Here is a 24,637-nt window from a genome sequence, read left to right on the forward strand (position 1 = left end):
ACAGTACAAGAGAGGCAAATAAATAATGCGAGGGAGAGAGAGCGAGAGAGAGAGAGAGAGAGAGAGAGAGAGAGAGAGAGAGAGAGAGAGCGCATGCACAAGAGACAGACCCATTGCATTTGTCCACCTGGATTACTACCTTGATTTACGAAACCCAGCGCGAGGGTATTAATCTACGGCTCCTTGCGAATGCAGTCAAACAGAGGCTTTTTTCTGTTCAACCGTGATACTCCCTTCTTCCTCGGCGGGCATGTGTGTTTCGCATCGCTGTTTCTTCCAGTAAGCACCAATGCATGCATGCACCCGCCTCCCTGCGCTCTCAAATAGATGGTGCAAGTAAAGATGTCCAAATCTTCCGCAGACCCTCTGTCTGGTGTAGAAAGCGCTTCTCAGTCGCACTATTTTCAGGTAAGACTTTTGGGGGGGATTTGTATACGTTGTCGCAAATGGTTAATTTCCTGCTACTTGTTGTTGAGCAGTCGTGCATTAAAGCGCTTCATATATCCGCAGAGCGCTACAGCTATACAATCTGCCCATGTAATAACGCCTTTATCGCGCTTTTAATCAGACGCGCGCAGTTGTTTTTAATGAGGCGAGATGTTGATCAGATGTGTTGATGGTTCTCCATCCGCCAAACTCACAATTCCTGTTTTTTACCCCCCTCCGCCCTGAGATTTCACATCGCAACCGAGGCCTCATCCTTCGGGCCAGGCATCTGTAGACATAGTGTTCATTTAACAGTTCAAACACAGTCAATTACTACTGATTAGTATTGACAAACGTGGTTACAGTCTCATATAATACGCTAATGGTGGACCCTTGTCGGTCAAGGGTCTCACCTGTAGCCAACATCCGTCCATCGGTCACCTGTTCCTGCATGAAATCATAGAGTAAGCTAGTTGCGGTGTTTTTGAACCTGTTAGCTGGTAGGTCTGCGTTAGCTATATTATTTGGTTAAAAACAGCATTATTTGGTCCATAAATCTCATCCGGATAGACCACTTTGGACTGGCATCAACACTGTACCAGCTGGTCATACTGGGGTTCAAGAGGGTTTTTGGGAAATTGTATATGGTCAGCTAGCAAGTTAATCACGTTCCTCAACAGAGCTATATATTAACCTGATTTTATAATACAGTCTCAAGACAGTTTTTACTTGTTTGCCATTTTGGTGAACTGGTGGATAAGTTTTAATCCACTAGCTATGGAGTTAGTCAAGAGGGTTAGCCTTAGATTTTGGATTCAAATTAGACACATTTTGCTGTAACTGACACAAAATAGTTCTGAATGGTCCTAAAGAAAAACATTAAATGACTAGGACAAAGTACTGTCAGAATCTAGGGATTGGTATTGATAAACAAAGTTTAAAAATCCCTCATTTAATTACCTTATGGTAGACCCTTACTGGTCAAAAATCTCACTTGTAGCCAACACCAGTCCATTGGTCACCTGCTCCTGCTTGAAATGCTGTAAACATTTGCTGTACAGTCAGAAACCAGAGATTTGTGTTGATAAAGTTTAAAATTCCCCCATTTAATTGGTTGACCCTTGCTGGTCAAAAGTCTCACTTGTAGCCAACATCAGTCCATCGGCTATCTGTTCCTGCTTGAAATGGCAGATTAAGCATGTTGCATTGTTTTTGAACATGCTAGCTGGTTTCTATACACCTAAATTGGCTATTATTTGTTTAAAAAGAGTAAATATCTGGCCCAAGCTTGTCTGTAGACCACATTGGACTATCATCAACAATGTACCAGCTGGTCATACTGGGGTTCATGAGGGTTTTTTGGAAATGGTATATGGTCAGCTAGCATGTAATCAAAAGTTAATCATGTTCCTCAACACAGCTACCATCTTAACCTGATTTTACAATACAGTCTCAAGACAGTTTGTTAATTTTGACTTATTTGACCATTTTGGTCAACTAGTGGCTTTGCCAACTAGCAGTTAGTCAGGAGGGTTAGCCTTAAATTAGACCAATTTAGCTGTATCTGACACAAAATAGTTCTGAATGGTCTGCAAGAAAAGCATTAGATGACTAAGACAAAGTACAAGTAGAATCAAGGGATTGGTATTAAGAACGTTTAAAAATCCCTCATTTCATTTCCATATGATAGACCCTTACTGGTCAAAAATCTCACTTGTAGCCAACACCAATCCATTGGTCACCTGTTTCTGCTTGAAATGCTGTAAACTTTTGCTGTACAGTTAGAATCCAGGGATTTGTGTTGATAAACAAAGTTTAAAACTCCCCCATTTAATTGGTTGACCCTTGCTGGTCAAAAGTCTCACTTGTAGCCAACATCAATCCATCGGCCATCTGTTCCTGCTTGAAATGCTAGATTAAGCATGTTGCATTGTTTTTGAACATGCTAGCTGGTTTCTATACACCTAAATTTGCTATTATTTGGTTAAAAAGAGTAAATATCTGGTCCAAGCTTGTCTGTAGACCACTTTGAACTGGCTTCAACACTGTACCAGCTGGTCATACTGGGGTTCAGGAGGGTTTTTGGGAAATTGTACTGTACATGGTCTGCTAGTTATCAGCTTGTAATTAATTGCCAACATAAATCATGTTTCACAACACAGTTACCACCTTAACCTGATTTTACTATACAGTTTTTGAATTTATTACTTATTTGTCCATTTTTTTTTTTTTTGCTGAATTGGTGGCTAATTTTTATGAATATTTACCATCTCATTGGTATGAGATTGGCAGACTCATTCAGTCTGCTTAACACCTCAGTGACAGTTATGTTTAGGATTTTTATGCTTTATTTTCTGTAAGTCATGTTTTCATAAATTATTCAAATCAATGAATTTAAATTAAATCACCGCTGTTTTGGACTGTGTTTTCTTTTGAAAATATAGCCACTATTTTAAGATCTTTCCTTAAGAACTAGTCTAACAAACTAGCAGTTAGTCAAGATTTAGTAAGCCTCAGATTTTGTATTCAAATTAGACCAGTTTTGATGTAACTGACACAAACAAAAAATATAAATGCTCCTTAAGAAAAAAAAAATAGATGGAAAGAAAGAGTTTGTTTATCAGTTCAAAACAGTCAGGTATATGGACTAGAATTAATAAATGACATAAAAAATTCTTATACAGCCTTATGCTTGGACCTTCAGTGGTCAAGGGTCTCCCTTGTAGCTAACATCATTCCATCGGTCACCTGTTCCTACTTGAAATACTAAATTAATCTAGTTGCAGTGTTTTCGAACATGCTAGCTGGTTTCTGTAGATCTGAGTTGGCTATTAGTTAGTCCAAAATGTTTATAATCTGGGCCAAGATGGACCGGTAGACCATCTTGGACAGGCAACAATACCAGCTGGTCATACTGGGGTTCAGGAGAGTTTGGGGGAAATTGTGTTCGATCAGTCAGCTAATAACCAGCTTGTACCTTGTATTAATTGCCATGTTAGAGGATTTAACCTAGATATTACAACACACATGTATGACAATTTTTATCTGTTTTACATTTTGGTTTGTGGTGGCTGATCCCTACGCATTTGTACAAGATTATCTGTATGACCTGGCCCAGTTCTTACCTTCCTTCTTTTTAAAAATAACGTCAGCTAAAATACCATACACTTGCACCAGTTTGCACCAGACACTTTCTTACAATCACTCCACATGTCTGTGTATAGATATATAGCATGCCTCACATAGGTGAGTGGGTTTGACAAACCACATGTAGAAACACTCTCTCTCCATATGCACAAGACACTTTACTTAGACACTTTACTGCCTCATTTAGTTTGGTTGAATCGCAACTAGAGTTTGTTTTCCCTATTGGTGTGGTTCGTTTGGGCAGGTGTGAATGTAGCAATCGTAGTGGAGTGCGCACCAAAAGCAGACCAACAAAGTATGAAGAGGTGGTCTCGGTACGCTTTCAAATGAACCCTGAAGCGGTTTGTTTGTGGTGAGAACATGATCCGCACTAGAACAGACCCAACCGCTAAAGTACTGTGCCTTTTTGGACTAATCCAGCTGCCGCAGTCCGATGCACTGTGCATTATGGGATGTGGAGGAAAGATATTTGTTGACAGCGCTTTGCCAACAATTGAGGGAAAAACATTACCTGATGTATCGTTGTTAATATTTCCGGAAGATGACCATGTCGCAGTTTAGCAAAATTATTTCAAGAAGTGACCTCCTGAAGTGACTTGCGATGCACCTTCACCGTTTGCCATGCATTAAAACATTGTTTTCCAGCTGCAGCTGTGCTTCATTCTTGAAATGTATAGTTTGTCTAAAGTGATGTATACAAACCTTATAGTATACTACGAGCAGGGATACAATCAGCCAGCGCAGTTGTCCCTCCATAGTAAAAAGCGTCATTTTGTGTCTGCCGGTTTGTTTACTTGAGGGAATTCCATTGGCATTTTCCCGCACCTTAATTCTGACCAATCGGAAAGCAGTTTAGGAAATACGTTCAGTAACATCTGGCCATTGAGTGGTGTGGATTTTGTCACATGACTGCATTTTGGTTCTTTTCAACTGGTTTGGACCAAAGCAATTAGTGTGGTGTGAAAACGACCCAAAATCCACAGAAAAATGTAAAAGTATTCGGTCTTAGGTTATGTGTACAGTTTTATAGTATAGTTAGATTACTGATATATTAGTTATGTATGTTTATTGTTTATGTAGTGAAACACGAGATTTCGATTTATTGTATGTCTAGCAAAAAGACAATAAAGCTCAACTTGACTTGTTTCGAGATTGTGATGGATTTTCTAACAGCTACAGTGTCTAATACAAATCTCAGAGCATCTTCTTCTGGAAATGATTTTAAAAACTAATCTTAAAAGGATAGTTCACTCAGAAATAAAAGCCTCAGTTCGTTTACTCACCATCTGGCCATATAAGAAGTAGATGGCTTTTTGCTGAGGCTGATGTTTAGGTGCACAGTTTTTATAAGTCTTCACCTTAAGGCCTCAGCACTTGTTTTATGAGGAGCAGAGAGCAACAAAGAGCATCTTATTTTCAAATCATCTTTTATTATTACCGTCTGAGCATTTGTTTTGATGTGCTCGTCTCCTACAGCTTCCACGAAAGTTGCCGAAACGCAAGGGTCGTTTTAAACGTTCAGATGGCAGCACATCTTCTGATACCACCTCCAGCTTTATCAAACGACAGGTAAGAGTCGGCTTTATCCATCAGCGCTTCTGAATTGATCATGTTACCGATGCCAATGTTTTGCCTCTGTCATTATCTGAGTTTGTTTGTGTGATCGTGCATGCTCTTGTTTAGTAGAGCATATAGTGACTTTTTCAGTAGCTGCTGAGGTTGTGTAGTTGGAAGATAGTACTTGCAAAGACTGTGCGCATTGGTTTGGTTTTATCGGCTTGAAACTAGGGCTGTGCGATTAATTAAAATCGAATCGCAATTGCAATTTGAAATGTTGCGATTAGTTAATCGCTAGAGGCTGCAATATAAAATATATATTATGTATTATTTAATTTCCCTTGCCCAGAGCAAATGTGTGTGTAACAGTCTTACTAGCCAATTGAGTGAGCACACTTTGGTTCAGCCCAATCATAATTACACAACCAAACTATGTGGAATGCCCACAATTTTTATTTATTTATTTATTTATTTATTTATTTATTTATTTATTTATTTATTTATTTATTTACTTAACATGGACATCACAATTACACTGGACAACCAAATGCATTTGTTTAAGTGTTTTAGCAAACACCTGTCCACAGGAGGCTTGACAAAATTGGCAAAATGGAAATATAATAAATACATAAACACAACATTATAATTCTTTACATAAAATTACTGAAGGCAAAAGCAAAGGCGACATGATCCAACAAACTAATAGTAGACTACTTGTGAATTCGCTGCAGTTTTGTTTTTAACCACTTTTTAAGAACACTATTAAAAATATTTATATTACTTTCTAATTTTAGGCTAACAGGTAAATCATTCCACAGTTTGGCTCCCTTTACAAAGAAAAGAGATTGACCAAATAAGGTCTTACACTTTGGCACTAGACAGTCACCATTAGCAGTTGCCCGTAAACAGCATTGGAACATGATTATTTAAACATTTAAAAAACAATTTAAGATAATTAAATTTAATAAAACTATCCAAACTAAAAAGGTTTTGTTTAACGGCTTGTGTATATATGTAGTTCAAGAGGCTTGTGACCATGATGTAATGCAATAAGTCAAGTGACAGAATATCATTGTGTGCATGTATAATTTTGCAGTTTGATATACCTTTGATATACCTAAAACGAAAACAGTTTAGACTTGGCTTAACTTTCTTACTTATATTTTTAACATGACTATCAAATTTCAAATTAATATCCAGAGTTATGCCAAGATACAAAAATTCACTTCTTTAATAACTTTCTTTTTAATCAGCACCTCAAATGTATCTCGTACAGGCCTATTTCTTATAGAGAAGCACATAGAAAGTGTTTTCTTGACATTCAATGTTAAATGAGACCGAATTAAAAATGAAATGAAAGAATAAAAAAAGAAAACAAACAGGAAAGCGCTGACAAGTGGGATAATGGCGTCTGCTGCTTCAGAAGCATTAACAGATGAATTAATATCAAAGAAAAACAGCATATCGGTAATTTGGGATTATTCTGGTTTCAAAGTCACAGACACTGAACAAATACAGGGATTTTTTAAGAGCTTTTACAGAATTGTTGCCACGCCTTACAAATTATTTAGCTGAACAAAATTAAATTGTAAATCAAATTGCAATCGCAATATCTGTCAAAAAAAAAATCACAATTAGATATTCTGCCCAAATTGCACAGCCCTACTTGAAACTAATAGCATCCTGGTTGACAACCTAGTTGAGTCGGTTCATCCATTTTATGTAATACATATGATACAATATAATAACAGTATATTTTTATTCTATGAAATAGGATCGCACTTTGCAATGAGGGCCATCACATAACATTAGCTGCTGTAGCGTACAGCAGTGTATTTTGTACATTCATTATTAATTTTCTTTTCGGCTTAGTCCCTTGATTAATCAGGAGTTGCCAAAGCGGAATGAACCGGCAACTTATCCTGCATATGTTTTACGCAGCGGATGCCCTTTCAGCCACAACCCATCACTGAGGAATGTATTTTGTACAGTGTTTGTTCATTTTTGTTAACGTTGTTCATAGTATAATTTAGTTCCATTTCATTACCGTTTATTGTTAAAATCGATGGTTGCATATTTTACTAATGTTAATACATGGAAAATTATTGTAAAATATGACCTAAATTATTATGTTCACAGCAAGAAGGATGCTGGTTCAAGTTGGGCCCGTTGGTTTTTTTGTGTGGCATGTTCTCCTTTGAAATGGTCTTTGAATTGGGTAAACGAAATTGGCTGTAGTGTATGTGTGTGTGTGAATGAGTGTGCATGGGTGTTTCGCAGTATTGGGTTGTGGCTGGAAGGGCATCCGCTGCATAACATATGCTGGAGTAGTTGGTGGTTCATTCCACTGTCACGACCCCTGATAAATAATGGAAATTCGAAGGCAATTAATAACATAATGTTTAATATTTCATAGCATATTTTTATAACATTTATGGTGATGTCAGTAACAAAAACAATTCATGGGAAAAAAATATAATATATAGAATGTTTCAGAATAATTTTGTTAAAATAGATGGTAACGTTTAAATTATTTTTCAAACATGCATTCAGTTACCTTTTAAAGTACTTTAAAAAGAGATTGTAATATGTACATAATTGTAATTGTAATAAATAAATAAAAGTTTTATTAAAATGTATGGTAACTGCAATACATTATTCATAAATTCATATATACTTTTATGCATTCATTCATTCATTTTTCTTTGGCTTAGACCCTTTATTCATCATGGGTCGCCACAGTGGAATGACCCACCAACTAATCCGGCATATGTTTTACACAGCGGATGCCGTTCCAGCTGCAACCCAGTACTGGGAAACACCCATACACACGTATTCACACACATACACTACGGCCACTTTAGTTTATTCTCGCTGTAGGCCTTCTTGCTGTGAGGCGACAGTGCTAACCACTGAGCCACTGTGCCACCTACTTTTATACATACAGTTGAAGTCAGAATTATTACCCCCCCTGAATTATTAGCCCCCCTGAATTTTTTTCCCCCAGATTCTGTTTAACGGAGAGAATATTTTTTCAACACATTTCTAAACAGGATATGTTTTAATAACTCATCTCTAATACCTGATTTATTTTATCTTTGTCATGATGACAGTAAATAATATTTTACTTGATATTTTTCAAGACACTTCTATGCAGCTTAAAATGACATTTAAAGGCTTTACTAGGTTAATTAGTTTAACTAGGCAGGTTAGGGTAATTAGGCAAGTTATTGTATAATGATGGTTTGTTCTGTAGACTATTAAAAAACAATATAGCTTAAAGGGGCTAATAATTTTGACCTTAAAATGGTTTTTAAAAAATTTAAATCTGCTTTTATTGTAGCCAAAATAAAACAAATAAAACTTTTTCCAGAAGAAAAAATATTATATCAGACATACTGTCAAAATGTCCTTGCTCTGTTAAACATCATTTGAGAAATATAAAAAAATAAATAAATCAAAGGGGGTGAATAATTCTGACTTCAACTGTATATATGTAATTCTGATGACTAAATGTCAATTGTTATAATACATTTATTTCAAAATGTTATAATAAATATTAAAGACTTTAATAAATAAAAGAATAAAATAGTTGTTATTGCCTATCACATCTATTGAACTTTACAATATTTTAATTTCTGTCCTTAAAAACAAAATCTAAATAAGAGCATGCTGATTACAATAATTCTGTTGAACATTTTTTTGTTAAATTGATTTATTATTTTCTTTTTATGACAATTACACAATACTTTTTTGTATTTCTGGTGTATTTCATTGTTATGAGGGTAATAAAGGTTGTTGGCAGGTTTTAAACAGCAGGCCTAAGTTTCCTCTTTTTTTTAAAAAACTATGAACTACTGACTGCTGCCTATTAATACTAGAAATGTACACAAACAAGTAATTACAATATCAATATGCAATAATTTTAACAAAAAACTATAATTTTTATTATTATTATTATTATTATTATTGTTATTATTATTGTTGTTGTTGTTGTTGTTGTTAAACCTGTTATTACTAGAAAAAGCCTAAAAGTCTACTTAAAAAAAACAAGCCTCTGCGTCTTTGATTATTATTATTTTTATAGAGTTGTGTATATACTGTCTAAACAACTTATGTAATATGTAAGTTATAAATTAATTGCTGATTATAGTTATAAGAATATAACCTAAAATGTCACGGTTTCATTTACACTGTAATTCAGGACGTGTCCACCAGATGGAGGCAGCTCCTTTACCACTGCAGCATTCTCAAACGTTTTTTAAGCAAATCTTTTGAAAACACCAATAGGAAAAAATGGGTTATGATGAGAAGCGCACTGAATTTTTTTTGGCACGCTTCAACATCTATGTCAGCTTCGTTACATCAATTAATTTCCTCTGTAATGAGTGACCCAAATTCTTCGGTTTGTTCTGCTCTCACTCTTTAAATTGAGCCTGTGAAATGTGACACTCTCAAAAATCTACTCCAAATCCAAAGACAAGTTTATAGGCAAGGTATTAAAGGGCGTAAATGAGGACATTGACTGTCTGGACATTAAGTTTGTCTATGCGTGTGTGGGAAAAAAGGAGACGGCATATTGAGTGGATTGTTCATACTTGTGATCAGGAGGTCATGGCAGTTTCAATTTTCTCCGAAAATATAACAGTTCCTAAAATATTAAAATAATGAAATATTAATGGAACTCATTTGGAGTGGAGGCTGCTGGCGAATGTAAAATTCTCACGTTCCCTTTGTGTTCATAAAACCTATCTTAAAATTAGCACCTGTGACGTACATTATGGGATCCTTACATTTATGAAGGGGATGTGCTGTATTTCATAAAGGGACGGTTAACTTAAAGGGACGGTTAGCTATAAATCATCAAAGGCTACGACAGTTCAATATATTATAGTCATAAAATGTAGCTATTGTTAAAAGGATAGTTCACCTCAAAATGAAAATTTCCCCATCATTTACGTAGTTTCAAACTTTTATGAGTTTCTTTATTCTGTTAAACACAAAATAAGATATTCTGAAGAATGTTGGAAAACAGCAGCTATAGGCCTTTTTCACGGATGGTCAAACGCACATCCTGTAGAGCGATAGTTGCGTATCCATACTTCCAGCTGGAGCAACGGAGTCAGATACAGTTTTCACTACCTCTTTGAAAACTTTGCCAATATTTACCATTTACAGCAGATGTTTATTGTCTTGTGGACTGACATTCTATCGCTCCACACTCTAAACCTAATAAAAGATATACGTTTTTCCACAAATATTGCATTTTTAATTACGAAGGTGGGTGACGATCCATACGTTAGCATGGTTTAGGAAAGGCTGTTTACATTTGCGTGGTATGTACATTTATCATAGCGTATGCTTTTAGTTTTAAACCTTTAAGAGATAGAAGGGAGCTAACATATATAATAAATGTTTAAATACATGAATAATTAGTAAATGTATAATAAATATGCGATGTAATAAATAATTGAGGAGAGGGAACCTGGATCTTTATTATTTCTGTACGTACATGGATGAATATCTTAAGAGAGGGCAACAGGCTTCATTTGACTCATGCACTTTGTAAATGTATAACATGTTAATACTGCTGAAATAAGTCAGTCTAGAATTGTTTGTACATGTTTTTTATTCAATGTATTGTTTTCAAGATTCGTATCCTACATTACATAAAAATACATATGCGTAGGCGTGCGTCTGAGCTCCAGCCAGTGTTGCCAGACGTCCGATAATTATCGTATTCGTATTTGTTGATTGTTTAAGCAATAAAGTTTTGAAAAAGTAGTGCTCAAAAGGAAGGTGAGAAGGACATGGGAGTTTGCCCTTGATGTTCTCATTTTTCCCTATTCAACCCTGCTGAAAAAACAGCTTAAACTGGTTGGCTGGTTGACCAGCCTGGTTTTAGATGGGTTTTGGCCATTTCCAGACTGTTTACCAGCCATTTCCAGCCTGTTCTTAGCTGGTCAGGCTGCAAATGACCAGCTAAAACCACCTTGACCAGCCGGGTTTAAGCTGGACATAGCTGGTTTTGGCTGGGCTCTCAGCCTGGTTAGGCTGGTCAATCTGGTTTTAGCTGGTCATCTTCTAGCCTGTCCAGCTAAGACCAGGCTAGAAATAGCCGGAAACCAGCCTGGAAATGCCCAAAACCCCTCTAAAACCAGCTTACCAGCCTAGGCTGGTTTAAGCAGTTTTTTTTCAGCAGGGAAATGCGTCATGTGACCATGTTTTTCCAAAGTTAATATTATCAAAACAAAGCCACGAAATGGGATCATTACAGATACTGTGAATGGGCTCATGCACACCTCAGAGTATGTTAAAAATTCGGGAGGGTACACCGCTTTCAAGCCAACCAGCACTATGTTGCGGTGAATTACAGCATCTGAGTTGTTCCCCAAAATGAATCCCTCAACATCTGGCAACACACGCAGGACAGCGACTCAGAGTTGGAGTTTGAACTTTCCACTAAGGTATGCGTAGTTTTGTTTTTTTACGTATAATGGTAATTTGTACTTGTCAAAGCGCTATTTGACTAGACAATAGCTGTATACTCTTCGTTTGACTCGTGTATGATAATCTTCCTCCAAATATGATAATTTTGAGGTTCTGGTACGATACTTTGACATTTCCAATATGGCAACACTGGCTCCAGCTGTCACGGGTGCTTTGAGCACAAAACCCCAGAGAGCAATGCACGTCGGACAGTTTTTCAAGGATGTACCGCTAGATCGCTTCTCAAAGTAGTTGTTTAATATAATATTTAATTAATCTTGTCTCCATCTAACGACTCTTCAGTCTTTTGAATCTATCAGGTAACGTGTCACAGTGTCAGTACACTGTTTCAATCTTTCGCTTTCACGCTTGTACTTGGTAATTTTAGCGAAAACCTCAGATACCGTTGTTTGTGCACCTTTTCACCAACCAAGTTTATCGATGTCATTATAATGACACAGATCACTCTGTGTTGTTATGCCAGAGTCCCGTGGAAAAAGTGATTGGCAGGTGGTAATTTGTGTGTAACTTATGTTTATTTATTTATGATTTGGTTATGGGTAAAAAAATGGAAGACATGTGGTTGAAACGGTAGGCTACAAATAAGTAATTCATTATGAATTCATTAATTATTTATAAATAATTAATTCACCGACTCCTACAACGAAGATGCTATCGTCCATCGTGATGTTTCAAGTTAGACACCAAATTGGTCGACATCGTCCAACCCTAGTAGGAGCAAAAATTACTATGGAATGGCTATTTTTTCCCCTCCAACATCCCTCTGTTTACCTTCCTTTGTGTTCAACAAAGGAAAGAAACTCAAACAGGTTTGGAACAAGTGGATGCTGAGTAAATGATTCCTGTCCATTTAAGAATGAAACAGTAGTTTATGGAAGTAAATTGGTTATTTGTACAGCGCTTTTACAATGTAGATTGTGTCAAAGCAGCTTAACATAAAAGTCCTAGTAAATTGAAACTGTGTCGGTCCAGTTTTCAGAGTGGAAGTTCAGTTTAGTTCAGTTCAGTGTGGTTTAATTTTCACTGCAGAAAGTCCAAACACTGAAGAGCAAATCCATCAGTGTGCAGCTCCACAAGTCTCAAACCAAGCAAGTCAGTGGCAGCAGCGGTGAGGAACAAACGTCACCAATTGACGAAAGTGAAGGAAAAATCCTCGACAGAAACCAGGCCCAGTTGGGCACGACCATTTCTTCTCTGGCCAAACTTCTTGTGCAGAGCTGCAGTCTATGCGCCAGAGGCTAGAGAATGCTGTACGTTCATCGTGGAGAAGCTGCAGGAGGGAAAAGTCACCAGCTGGCTTCAGGATCAATGCAAAGGCTTGTCTGTTTTACAGGAATCAGTCTCATGTTCTCCACTCCTCCATGACCACCACAGCAGCTGCTCAGGATACGGCCTGGTCCAGGATTATGAAAACCTTGGGAATAATACAAACAGACTAACAGCACAGATGCCATTCAATTTAGAATGTCTTTTGGGAAGTGTTCCCAGCACCGGTTGACAACTGATAGCTACTTTTGAAGCACTGCTTCATGAAGCTTCAAAACATTTACAAATATTTTTTTTTTCAAATAAGTGGTTCAGAGTGCGCATTAAATTGGCAAGATTTCAGAAAATGGGGTTTTGTTACATTATAACTCTGTGAAAAGAAATTTATTGATTCTCTTTAGCAATTTGGCATCGTACGATGTCTAACTTGAAACATCACGATGGACGATAGCATCTTCATTGTAGGAGTCGGTAAATTAATTATTTATGAATAATTAATGAATTCATAACAAATTAATTATTTGTAGCCTACCGTTTCAACTACCTGACCCGCATGGTCTTGGTTTTACCCATAAACAAATCATAAATAAATAAAAATAAGTTACACACAAATTACCACCTGTCAATCACTTTTTCTGCCAGACTCTGGCATGAATAGGCAGAGTGATCTGTGTTGTTATAATGGCGTCGACAAACTTGGTTGGTAAAAAAGGTGCCCAACCAACAGCAACCAACCAACAGAATCTGAGATTTTCGCTAAGATTACTAAGTACAAGCGTGAATAATAGCTTGATAATGTTATGACTAAAGGCATATGGTCTTGAAGATGTTTTTTGGTACAGTTCTGGACTTTGAACAAGTTTTGAGACCATTGCTGTCTGGGGGGATAAGGGAGCTCTCAGATTTCATCTAACATATCTTATTTTGTGTTCCGAAGTCTCACATTAGGGTAATTAATAAGAGCATTTTAATTTTTGGATGAGCTAACACTTGAGAAAAAAAAATCCAAAGCACATGGTGGAGCCATACCATGAGTGTTTTTAACAAATGTAAGCAAAAACCTTGCATATTTATCAGCCTTTGTGAGCAAGTGCTGCTTTCAGAAGCTTAAAATAAATATGTTTGGTCTTCTTTTTGTGTGTGTGTGTGTGTGTGTGTGTGTGTGTGTGTGTGTGTGTGTGGATCCGTACTTGTGCTTTGTTTTGGTTTGCTGGCTTTGACTTCCAGAAATCTTTGCTCTGTCACGGGTGGGGTTTTTCTTGCTGGATTGTGACTCATCTCTGCAGGAGAAACAGTGGCATTTACCTGCTGCTGTTGAGTGTGTCTATTTCAAGACTCTGTCCCTGCCCATCTGCTTTCTTATGGGATGAAAACACACCCCATGTCAAACGCCTCTTATATGAGGGCGGCGTATAGGGGTTCTCATTTTTACATGGAAATTAATATTGATTATAAGCATGTAGGTGTACGGAACTGTGGGTGTTAAGCCTCACAATGTACACCGTGTTTCTCTCTGGTTTTCTTGTGTTTAGGTGTTGAATCATTTCTTCTTTGGTATATTTATTCACTAGAAAAATGTAAGATTCTTGACTTAAACATGAGGAGTGTTTATGAGATTCTAGCAGCACCATTACTTCTAGCATTAACAAATGCAATGCATTTGATGAAAAATATGTAAGAATCATTGTGTTTCATATCATCGTAATTTAAATAGCAGCTATTTGTTGGTGAGAAAAATTTGATATCACTTAGCAGTTTTATAATGATTTGATTAGCTGTAGTTTAAAATTAGGCTGGGTTTTTCCTCCGCTAGTGGCTTATTATGGTCTCTGTCGCCATTTTGTGGATGGCAATGCATCTCCGAAATTATAAATATTTAAAATAGGCACTATCCTTATTAATAAACTGCATAGTTGCAATCTAAACAACTACATTGTTGCCTAAAAAGGTGTCAAAAGAACATTATGTTGTCCAACAGCTGCAATATTTGTCAAACTGTAGTGAGTTTATTGATCTGCTGCCATTATGTGGTAATACAGAAGGGTGAGTAGGCTGTAGGAGTTCTTATATTGCAGAGAATCACACTGCTATCAGCCAATCAAATTCGAGAACCAGACAGAACTGTTGTATAAATATATATATAAAATCAGCCACACTCCTTCAATCCTTAGTTTGTTGCGAGTTAAGATGAAAGGAGAAGCTCAGAAATAATGCCCTGCCCCAACTTGATATTAGGTGTGTTCTACTTCATGCAGTGCTGCGCAGACTGAAATTTTTTCCGGCTTGACGCTGCGTAGATGCCACGTGATTGTCACATGTGGCATCAAAGTACAGCGACAGTGCTCCGATATCAGATGAGTGATTCAGCTGGTGCAGCATCTGAAGAGCGTCTGCAGGAGCTGCGATTTTGACATCAGTATTACACAATTGACCACGTTCACCGCATGACAACATCCACGTGTGTTTCCGGTTAATATTGGACAACTTCCTTCTCAAATTTCAAAACAAACAATTAACATTTCTGGCATCTTGTACACATCATGCTTATTGCAAGACCCTTCACTGTGTACAGCTTCATATACGATTTAATTGATACATTTTTAGTGAATAACCAAATATCAACTCAAATAAGTCTTAGAGACTTGTAATATAGTCATCATTGATCATGCCTCCCCCATAACGTTTTCTTAACAAATTGAGATAAATAACTATTCTCTCAAATAGTTCTAAAATAATTAATATATTTATAAATTATAGTTTTATCCCGTCAAGCCGTTTATATAGAAATTTAAAAGTAACATTGATATATCTTGCTTTTTCTGTTAAATTTCAACTTAGTGTAGCTCACTTATTTTGGGAATGTCCTTTTGTTCAACCTTTTCGGATTAATGTAATTGGATTAATAAATAAATAAATAAATAAATAAATCATCGATCTCGCCATGTGATCTGTCATCATGCAGCAATGTAGGAGCCCTGAGGTGTCCAACCTGACAACCTCATTTTCAGCTCCGCCCCTGCCCGGCAAATCTCGTTACAGCCGTGGTTCAAGTGGAGCGCGCCATATTCTGTTTCTGCTGGAAATGCATCATCATACTGACTATATATATATATATATATATTTTATGTACTATATAATTATGATATATATTTTATAAATTTCTTGTTCTGATTAATTGCTGAGGCATTTATTACAGTATACGGTATTATCACGATTTTGACCTAAGCTGCAAAAAAGTCACTTTATTTGGTATTAAAACCACAATACTTCATTTATCGCTTTGTTTAGAATTAACAAATGTTTCAACCAAATTAAATAGGAAAAAAGTGAGAAAATGCAGATTTATTACAGGTACTTAATGTTTAATTACTTTAAAACACAACTTATTTTACTCCATTTATGACTTGTAATCAGAATATCACTTGTAATCAATTTTAATAGGTTATTAGGTACTGACAAATAAATGAACATAATGAACCTAATGTTAGTAAAAGCTTTTGTAAATGTTGTTTTCATGGTGAGTTTAAATGAACTAATGTTTACTATTGGAGCCTTATTGCACAGTGTTGATATAAAATAGCTCCATAAATAGTCACAGAATTTTCTATGAATATTTTTTAATGTATGTGAAGCCTAATTAACATGTGAAAATGTCCACAATTTAACTATTAAGCTACCAATGACTGTAAGTCTCCAAACATTTGGAGTTGTTATGAACACCACTGCAAATACATAATGTGAATAATAGATAATTATTTACAGTATTTTAAAGTGCTAACGATATCAATAATTTGCATGTTCATATCACGATATATTGAATATATATATATATATATATATATATATATATATATATATATATATATATATATATATATATATATATATATATATATATATATATATGTATAAATTCCTTTGTTTATTTTATTCTAGTGTTTTACATAATTCTTCAGAAAATAAGTTAAAAAGTAATTTTTCAGGTTTATTAGTGCTTAATAATTATTACGAATGGTTTTTATGAAAATCGACATAAAAATAAGTTGCTGCTCTTTATATTTATGGAAATTGTAATGTGTTTTCCAGAATATTGTATGAATATTTTATTTGAAACGGGATTTATTTGTTTAAATGGCTCTGCTTTCACTTGAATACATGTAACGTGTTGATTTAAACACACATACATGCACACACAGGGGAGGATTTAGTGATGTTAGGGTCCTAAGCAATTCCAGCTATAGAGTCCAAGTCCTGAAATACACCCTTTGTACTTTTTATTTTTTATTTATATTGCTGTTTTTTTATATGACCTCAATCTTCTTTTCGAAGATTTTCATTTTTAATTCATGTAATCTCTACATTTTGAATGATTATTTTTCTTAAAATGAATTTACAACTAAAAATAATATATTTCTTTTAGAAATTTGACTGCTGGACTGCTCCATGATGGATATTTTATTTTGTATTATTATTATTATTATTATTATTATTATTATTATTATTATTATTATTACATAACATTACATTATTATTATTGTATTCCTTTTTATATTAAGCATTTATATGTCACTTTAAGCTGTATAGTAGTGTCTTGAAAAATATCTAGACAAATAATATTTACTGTCGTCATGGCAAAGATAAAATAAATAAGTTATTAGAAATGAGTTATTAAAACTATTATGTTTAGAAATGTGCTGAAAAAAATCTTCTCTCAGCTAAACAGAAACTGGGGGAAAAAAATAAACAGGGGGGCTAATAACTCTGACTTCAACTGTGTATATATATGCGTATATATATATATATATATATATATATATATATATATATATATATATATATATATAAATATAAATATATATATATATATATATATATATATATATATATATATATATATATATATATATATATATATATATATATATATATATATATATATATATATATATATATATATACAGTATATATTACCTAAAACGTACTTCTAAAACGTTTCTTGATCACCAAATCTGCAAATCAGAATGATTTCTGATGGATCATGTGACACTGAAGACAGTGGTAATGATGCTTAAAAATACAGCTTTAAATCACAAAACTAAATAATTTTTTTAAAATATATTAAAATAGAAATTAGTTATTTAAAACAGCAATAATGTTTCACAATAATACAGTTTTTTTTTGGTATTTTTAATCAAATTGATTTACCTAAATTATTTTATTGAGCACCTGTAGCAAAGTGCATGTGGGTGTTAAAATGATTGCATATTGATATTATTATCATTTGTTTATGTATTTTCCAAATAATATCTTCTGAAACCATTATTGTATCACCATGCAACCACTGTAGTTTGAAGTGAAGGAGGACTCTTGATGTGAAGCCTTATATAACATGTGCAGAGAGTCCGTCCGTCCTTCAGCTCATCCCACTCCACAGCTCTTCCGGACACTTCTCTGCTGCTCATTATCTTTCTGACACCTTCCTAAACACACATTGCATAACAAACTCTCAAGTCCTCTCAGGTGCTTCAGTTTGAGCATGCAGAGTACAAATCGGTGTTTGTATTATGATGGGTACATACAGGTAATAGACACATGCTGATCAATCTCTGTTGTCAAAAATTTACAGGAAAAAAAAAGGCTAAATGAAACAGTTGAGTGGTGACACAGTGGCGCAGTGGGGAGCACAATCGCCTCACAGCAAGAAGGTTGTTGGTTCGAGTCACAGCTGGGTCAGTTGGCATTTCTGTGTGGAGTTTGCATGCTCTTCCTTTGTTTGCGTAGGTTTCCTCAGGGTGCTTCGGTAGTGTACGAATATGAATGAGAGTGTATGGGTGTTTCCCAGTGATAGGTTGCAGCTGGAAGGGCATGCACTGTGGACAAGTTAGCGGTTCATTCTGCTGTGGCGACCCCTAATTAATAAAGGGACTAAGCTGAAAAGAAAATGAATGAGAGAATGAATGAATAAACAGTTGAGCTTTATTATTCTTGAATCCATTCAGCCGATCTCTGGGCACTTAGCTTAGCATAAATCATTGAATCGGATTAGACCATTAGCATTTCACTCAAAAAGGACCAAAGATTCCCCGGTTTGATGAAGTCATGTGATTTGAATAAGGGGAGGAGTCTAAGCTGTAACCTAGAGCTGAAGGCCAGATCAACAGTCTGTACATTCAGCAGAATAGAGTTTGATGGAAAGACATGAAAATATAGAAACATTTACACCATTGTTTTTCCTCACTGCCTTTTCTGCTTTTGTTAGATCATTAAAACTGCTGCATCGCAATGTCTGAAGAATACACTGATAAATTACTAAGTATTACCAGTTAAACTCTGCCGTCATCGACTTTCTCTTTAAGATTTAAAGGGAAAGAATTGCACCAGACCTGCTTAAGTGGTTTCGTTTGAAAGTGTAGAATCTATATTTTATGCACATATGCATCACTTTGGTTTTTATTCTACTGTACAAAAGTTATTTACACTTAAATACACAGTATTTTGGATACCCGAGCTTGGTATTGAACATTGGTTCATTTTTATATTTTTCATATGGTTCATATACGACACATGTACAAGTTATAGCTCAATTGAAAGCTCTTGCCGGTGCTCATACGATTCTAGCATTCTTTTTACTGAATTATATTCTCATATCAAACAGTTGTCGAATGAATCGCAGTGTTTCCATGGCGCAGAAGTGAAAAAGTACATTTATGATCAATAAGCAGCTCCAGACAGCACTGACAGATGTCATCTCTTACCTTATGCTGTGCACTTCAGGGCCATTTCTCCTCTGTTTTTGAGGTGATGTGCATAAGTAATCCTTTTATATGTCTGACGTGGTCCAAACACAGTGAATTATGTTTGATCAAACAAAAGAATAGTGAAATATGAAAACAATGACCGGTCCCTGACCTCTCATCAGTTGGAATAGATTAACTTTTGCATAGATTATGGTAGAGACATTTTTCTTTTTTCATATGATTACAGACATGTGCAGGAACCACCAAAATTAATTACAGCAAGCTAGACCACACAGAACCTAAAAGGTACACTTTCAAATTTGAGATTATAAAAAAAATACAAAAACCGCCTCTTTTTTTAGGTGTTTATTATAAAAAGACAACAAATACAGTTATTTTAAACACTTTCAATAGTGTTTTATGAACATTCTAAGGGTTTTCTTTAAAATGATACCAAATTTTTACATATACCCCTCTGCATGTGGATTTGGGAAGCTTTTAAATTTGGGTAGGCAAAATCCAGGTGGAAATCCCAAAATAGCACTAAAGTTTAACTGGTTAATTACTGTCTGGCTGTTCGCTGTTTATTTAATAATGCAAAGGGATCTTGTTGTGGATGATATTGATCAGTGCTCTTTTTTGTACGTGCGCTTGTATGTCATTATAATTCCTCTGTGCTAATATCAAAAAGGAACATGCAGTGCAGTTGCTGTGTTAAAGGGGGTTCAGAGTGTATTTTTAAGGCTTGGTTGTGTTTATAAGATGCAAAGCAATGTGTGCTCATGCTTCATTTGTAAAAAAATCAGGTTAGTTTTTCATATATCTTACTTTGATTATATACAGTTACTTGGCTAAGGTGAAAACGACTCATATTTTCTAGTTCCTGCATAAAGCCCACCCTCAAGAGTCCCTGATTGGTCAACTAACAATGTGCTGTGATTTGTGGATCGGCTCCACGTCACCAGGAAGCATCATGTCTCTACTAGCACGCGCTTTGCCTCTACTGTGTAAATACTGTCAGTCAGAGTAGCTGTGTCAGTGTGAGTCTGAATCAGGCAGAAAATGAAGGGCACAAAGCTGAACCTCATGCCTGCTCTTTAAAATTAAACCTGACGAGTGTCTTTTATATATATTAAAGTTATAAGCATGTGTAAGTAATATGAACCAATTACATATCTTTTCCGAGTTCAGTTTTTGAGATGTAGAGGGCAGGGGAAGCGGCCGCATACAGAGACACTGCAGTGCTGCTGAAGCTTGTGGGTGTTTACAGCGGTTTGACTCATAATTATGAATTTGTAGCTAAATTGTTAGCGGTGCCAAACAGCATTTCCCATAATTTACATCCTTGTTTACATCCTCCCTACAACATATCTTTAACGCTAGACAGTATGCATGTAGTAGATTAATTTTAACAAATAAAACTTACAGGTTGTGGCTTCATCTATTATGCTTCAACAGCTTCATCTATTATGGTTGGAGCTGCTCCTTCTTTGAGGAGTTTTTAGCCGAATCCAGCACTGAACTGGGAGAGATTCTGGAAGCTCTCATTTGTCAAATGCTAGAGCTATATCTTTTTTATAATTCTCTGGAACATAATTAAAATTAAACTGTAAGCTCTTCTCTCTTTGTGTCATGTCCTTTGGAAGACCAAATACAGAAACAGAACAAGTTTTGTGGAAATAGGAGCGTTTGGACAGCATTTTAGCTTTCTCCACTATAACATTACAGCACCTCTGACCACGCCGGTTCGCTGCGCATGGTGTATGCATGTAACCTGAAGTGCTTGTGATCTCATTAACCCGGATGGATTTTTTGTAGTCCTCAAACTTTGTTCACTGTAGTCCTTGCTAAGCTAGCTCTGTAAAAGCCAATGTCTCCCTTTAGACTGAACTTTGAGTATTACATCAGAAATGTTGTTTATGTTCACACATCTACATTACACATAAACTAAAGTTTAAATATGATATCATAGTGGACCACCCCTTTAAAGCATGTTTTATATAGTAATAAGATATTACTATATTCATAGTGGACTAGATTTAAAAGCATTTTCAAAATTTCGTTGAGAAATAGTTCTTTTATGATCCTTTATCCAGAACATAGGGCCCTATCTTTGTGAATTGAAACAAAAAACAACTCATTGTTATTCAGCCATAAAACAGTTTTTGAATTTAAAAAAAATCACATTCATATTATTATTATTATCTGTTCTTGTCAAAATAAGACCTTATTTAATTTTTTGGTTTATTTTATGTTTTATTATTTTATATGTTTGAAAGCTTGACAGAAAATGTAAACTAATAAAACAAATGTAATTGAATATTTTTGATTATTTAGAGTATATATATCTTTTATTTAAAAAAGTGACAAGCTAATTATAGCGTACAGTGTTTCTTAACCACGTTTCTGAAGGACCACCAGCACTGCATGTTTTGGATGTCTCCTTTGTCTGTCACACCCATTACAGGTCTTTCCGTCTCTGCTAATAAACTGATGATCTAAATCAGGTGTGCTTGGTTAAGGAGACATGAGCTGTGTCTCATTTCAGAGGCTGCAGACTTTAAAGGCAAGTCCTTCGAAGTCCACACAGGCTGAACTGAGCATTTTGAAATGAGACGATCTTGCCTACAGAAGACAGATCTCGTCACCAAGCAACCGTAACAGCTGCTGTTAATAAGCGCTGACAAAATTTGTACTGACTTTTTACAGAGTGATTTTAAAACATATTTTAAGCGATCTAAAGGCAAAACAATTTTTACAGAAGCTGGAAATATATTTCCTTTGATTCATATATGTACACATAAAAATGTAAACTGTCTATAAAATCACTCTTAGTAAGACATGCCATACTCTTTTATTTTTTTTAACATGTGTTTAGATATTCAAGTAAAATAAACTTAAAGGGCACCTATGGTAAAAAATCTACTTTTCAAGCTGTTTGGACAGACATTTGTGCATGTATGGTGTATAGACTGTCATATTGGGATTATATAAGCACACCCAGTGCTTTTTTTTTAATTTAACAACATAAAAAATGGTGGACCAATTGGAACAGTTTTCAAACCGACCGCAACTTTACGTAGGAGTGCGGTCCCCCCGTCCACCAATATTGATTGACAGGTGCGTCATTAGATCCTCAGTTTGTTGATTCATGTCCACCATTTTCAGCGTGAGTCGAAGCGATATCACTAAAGGAACACCCTAGCTCTATTTTTAGATGCAAGGCTCATTGGGCTCAACACAAGATCAGTATTCTCCACATTATCGCTCTAATCTGAATTATTGGTTGTATCTTTAGGTTGGTTTGCAAACATGTGTACTTCTCATTGAGTCTACCTTATACTTCAGCCGTTTACTTCAGCCATTTCTCGCGATCCCAGAAGCTCCCTGTGATCTTAACTAGCATGCGTTTTAGAATTCTAAACATAAGTTTCTATCAGGGTACACTCAAGTCGACAACTGGGCGCCGCGGACCGCTGCAGACTTGAAGCGCCGTTGTGTGTACCCTGATAGAAACCTATGTTTAGAATTCTAAAATGCGTGGCGCGACGATTCGGGACACTTCATGTTTCTGCCGTGCCACAGAGAGTGTCTGGGTGTGCCGTGTCGCGGCTTCATGTACAACTGAATGCGGATCCTCTCCTCCTGCTCCTCTCAGTCTGCCTCTGTTGCATACACAGAGCGGGTGAGCTCATGGTTCCGCCCCTTTGTTACATTGGCGGGAAGCCGAAACTAATTTACATGTGAAGCAACACACCCCTAAATCAGCGAACTGTGGACACGTCCCTAACATGACACTTTTTAACACATTATAATAAAAAAATCTGAACTGTGTTTTAAACGGAACTTAAACTGGCACACTCAGAAGAACCATAATATTAATATTAAATCATAAAAAGAGGTAAACTATGTGCCCTTTAATTCATACATTTAAACTGGAGTTTTCTTTTAAAAACGTCATGCCGTTATCAGTGCGCAATGAATCTTGGGACGTTTGAGGCAGCGCACTTCGAGTGCATATTTCGTAGGATGCAGCCTCTGAAATGAGACTCAGCTATGGAAAATGTGCAGTTACTAGTACAGTAACTAAGTAACTTTTACAGTGCTCTTTAATAGTTTGAAAACATTTTTATTTTATTAATTTTAAAGGTTTAGTCATTTTGCTCAGTGTTTTGGTCAGTTTTGTAAGATTCTTTGGGATGTTTATTTAGTTTTATTTGAAATGTTTTAGATTTAACTAAAATAAATACTAAAACTAATAAATAAAAGTTCCACTAAATCAAAACGAGAATTATTTTCAGCAGCCGGTATTTTTAAAATCCCTATGAAAAATACATTAAAGCTTTATTACATGATTACACTAATATGTTATATATTATTATAACTTATATTATGTATTATTATAACAAAACTTAGATTAAGCATCAAAATGCAAAACATTTTACTTTCTCGGTTAACATTTATTTTCTAAAAAAATATTTTGTTTTTTACTTGCACATCAAAATAAGGTCACACTTTATTTTTAAGGTCCATTTGTTAAATTTAAGTTACATTGCATCTACATGCCAACTAATTCTCATTAGATTATAAGTAGACTGTTGGGGTTAGGGCTAGTGTAAGTTTCTTATAATCAAATAAATGTCTGTTGAAGCACAGTATCAACAGATATTAAGCAGACAGTCTATTAATACTCAAATGAACCATCAAAATAAAGTGTTACCCAAATATCTATAATAAAACATAATATAAAAAATATACAGTAACTTGTAAACATTTTCTGTAGTGTTTTAATATACGTAAAAATAAAAACCTAAACATTCATTCATTCATTCATTTTCTTTTTGGCTTAGTCCCTTTATTATTCCGGAGTCACCACAGCGGAATGAACCGCCAACTTATCCAGCACATGTTTTACGTAGTGGATGCCCTTCCAGCTGCAACCCATCTCTGGGAAACATCCATACACACTTATTCTCACTCATACACTACGGACA

The 24,637-nt window shown here is 35.4% G+C and overlaps 1 protein-coding gene across 1 annotated transcript in view; it reads left to right on the forward strand.

Moving 5' to 3' along the window:
- The first annotated feature begins 327 nt into the window (after positions 1–327).
- The window catches only part of cacnb3a (calcium channel, voltage-dependent, beta 3a), an 83,953-nt gene continuing 59,643 nt past the window's right edge, over positions 328–24,637 (forward strand). The window contains exons 1-2 of the mRNA XM_056449309.1: positions 328–408; positions 5,050–5,142. Of these exons, the coding sequence (XP_056305284.1) occupies positions 328–408; positions 5,050–5,142 (174 nt within the window). The remainder of the gene's footprint in view (positions 409–5,049; positions 5,143–24,637) is intronic.

This window comes from Danio aesculapii, chromosome 23 (assembly GCF_903798145.1).
Source record: "Danio aesculapii chromosome 23, fDanAes4.1, whole genome shotgun sequence".
Taxonomy (NCBI): domain Eukaryota; kingdom Metazoa; phylum Chordata; class Actinopteri; order Cypriniformes; family Danionidae; genus Danio; species Danio aesculapii.